General features: G+C 38.4%; 1 protein-coding gene across 1 annotated transcript in view; it reads left to right on the top strand.

The window, feature by feature from the left end:
* Dnah8 (dynein axonemal heavy chain 8) overlaps window positions 1–1,642 on the top strand; it is a 308,707-nt gene that overhangs the window by 257,638 nt on the left and 49,427 nt on the right. Inside the window, exon 84 of the mRNA XM_008840196.1 lies at window positions 1,029–1,130. Coding sequence (XP_008838418.1) covers window positions 1,029–1,130 — 102 coding nt within the window. The remainder of the gene's footprint in view (window positions 1–1,028; window positions 1,131–1,642) is intronic.

Raw genomic sequence — 1,642 nt, 5'->3', positions numbered from 1 at the left:
GCTTTGATTACTAGATTCCCCTCCTTTCTTCATTAAGCGTCCCTTTTCTGCCTCTCTGTAACAGCTTGGCGTTTCTATAATGAGCATTGCAGGTGATTATAACCGTCCAGTGAAAAACGCTCTTCTTTTTCTATTTCAAATAGTCCATGGGCAGCTTATTCACTAGCGCTCAGTACTGTAGATTTGGAGAACAGAATACCACGTTTCCAGCCACATACTAGTGGGAGTTATTTCTGTAAGATAATGAATGATTTTAAACACGTATTCTAGTTTCATTTTGTTGCTGTGCTAAAACACTCTGACTGAAAGCAGCTTGGGGGAAGAAAGGGTTTATTTGGCTTATACTTCCAGGTCACATTCTGTCACTATCTGCTAAGGCAGAACACAGGGACCTGGAGGCAGGAACCCTGGAGGGATGTTACTTACTGACTTGCTCTCTGGTGTGTTCACAGGTTCACACTCAGCTAGCTTTCTTTTTTAAAAAAATTGTTTATTATTTTTATTTTATATGAGTGTATTGCCTGCGTGTGTGTAAGTACAGCCATGTTGTACAATGCCTGTGGAAGCCAGAAGACGGTGTTGGATCCCCCTGGAACTGGAGTTACAGATGGTTGTTAGCTGCCATGTGGGTGCTGGGACTTGAACCTAGATCCTCTGCAAGAGCAGGTAGTGCTCTTAACTGCTGAGTTATCTCTCCAGCCATTTGCTAGCTTTCTTATAGAGCCCTGGCTCACCTGCTTAGGAAACTGACACTGCCCACAGTGAGCCGGACCTTCCTACACCAATTAAGACAATAAAGACCATCCTTCATAGACATACCTGCAGACCAACTTGATAAAGACAAGTATTCAACTGAAATTCCTTTTTTTTTTTTCTTCAGGTGATTCTAGCCTGTGTCAAGTTGACAGTTCATGCCAATTAGGGGAAAGTCTAGTTTGCATTCCTTTTTCCAGGACTTTCCTATAGAGAAAGTTCTGGAATGATTGCTCGAATTGACAGTGAGTAATCCGTCTTTGCTTTTAATACAGGGTGTATCCTGGAGCACAGTGCGGTACATGATTGGAGAGGTGCAGTATGGAGGCAGAGTGACAGATGACTTTGATAAACGTCTACTCAATTGCTTTGCTAGAGTAAGTCAATCTTGGAGGGAAAATGCATGCAGATACATTTCACTGTGTTTTCCTTTTTTTTTTAATTTTTAAAAATTATTTATTTAATAACAACATACTTAGAAGAAGCATATCATTACAACACAATTGACATATTCAATAACGGTTTCCTGAGGTAGGATGCATCTCTTTCCAAACTGCCTGTAAATTTTTAGGTTTACAGTTGAATTATTACAGTTATACAATATTGTACTCAGTATAAACCCTAAAAGACATAAATTAAATGATGTTTTAACCTTTAAAAAGATCCCCATTTCATTATTATAATACACAGTTTCATATAGAAAAATTCTTTTTCAATGCAATTGACATTAAGATGTTTGCACATGCATTTCTAGCCTCTATACATCTGATTATTACTAGTCCCAGTCGGTTACTTTCTGAGCTCCTTAGCATCTGAGCACAGATATAAAGTCATCAGGTAGATTTCAATGGTAATGTTTTTCACATCTACTAATTATTGTTTTTTAATC

This window comes from Nannospalax galili, unplaced genomic scaffold (assembly GCF_000622305.1).
Source record: "Nannospalax galili isolate Female #2095 unplaced genomic scaffold, S.galili_v1.0 scaffold538, whole genome shotgun sequence".
Taxonomy (NCBI): domain Eukaryota; kingdom Metazoa; phylum Chordata; class Mammalia; order Rodentia; family Spalacidae; genus Nannospalax; species Nannospalax galili.
The sequence above is the reverse complement of the archived record's forward strand: the minus strand, read 5'-3'. Positions and strand labels throughout refer to the sequence as shown.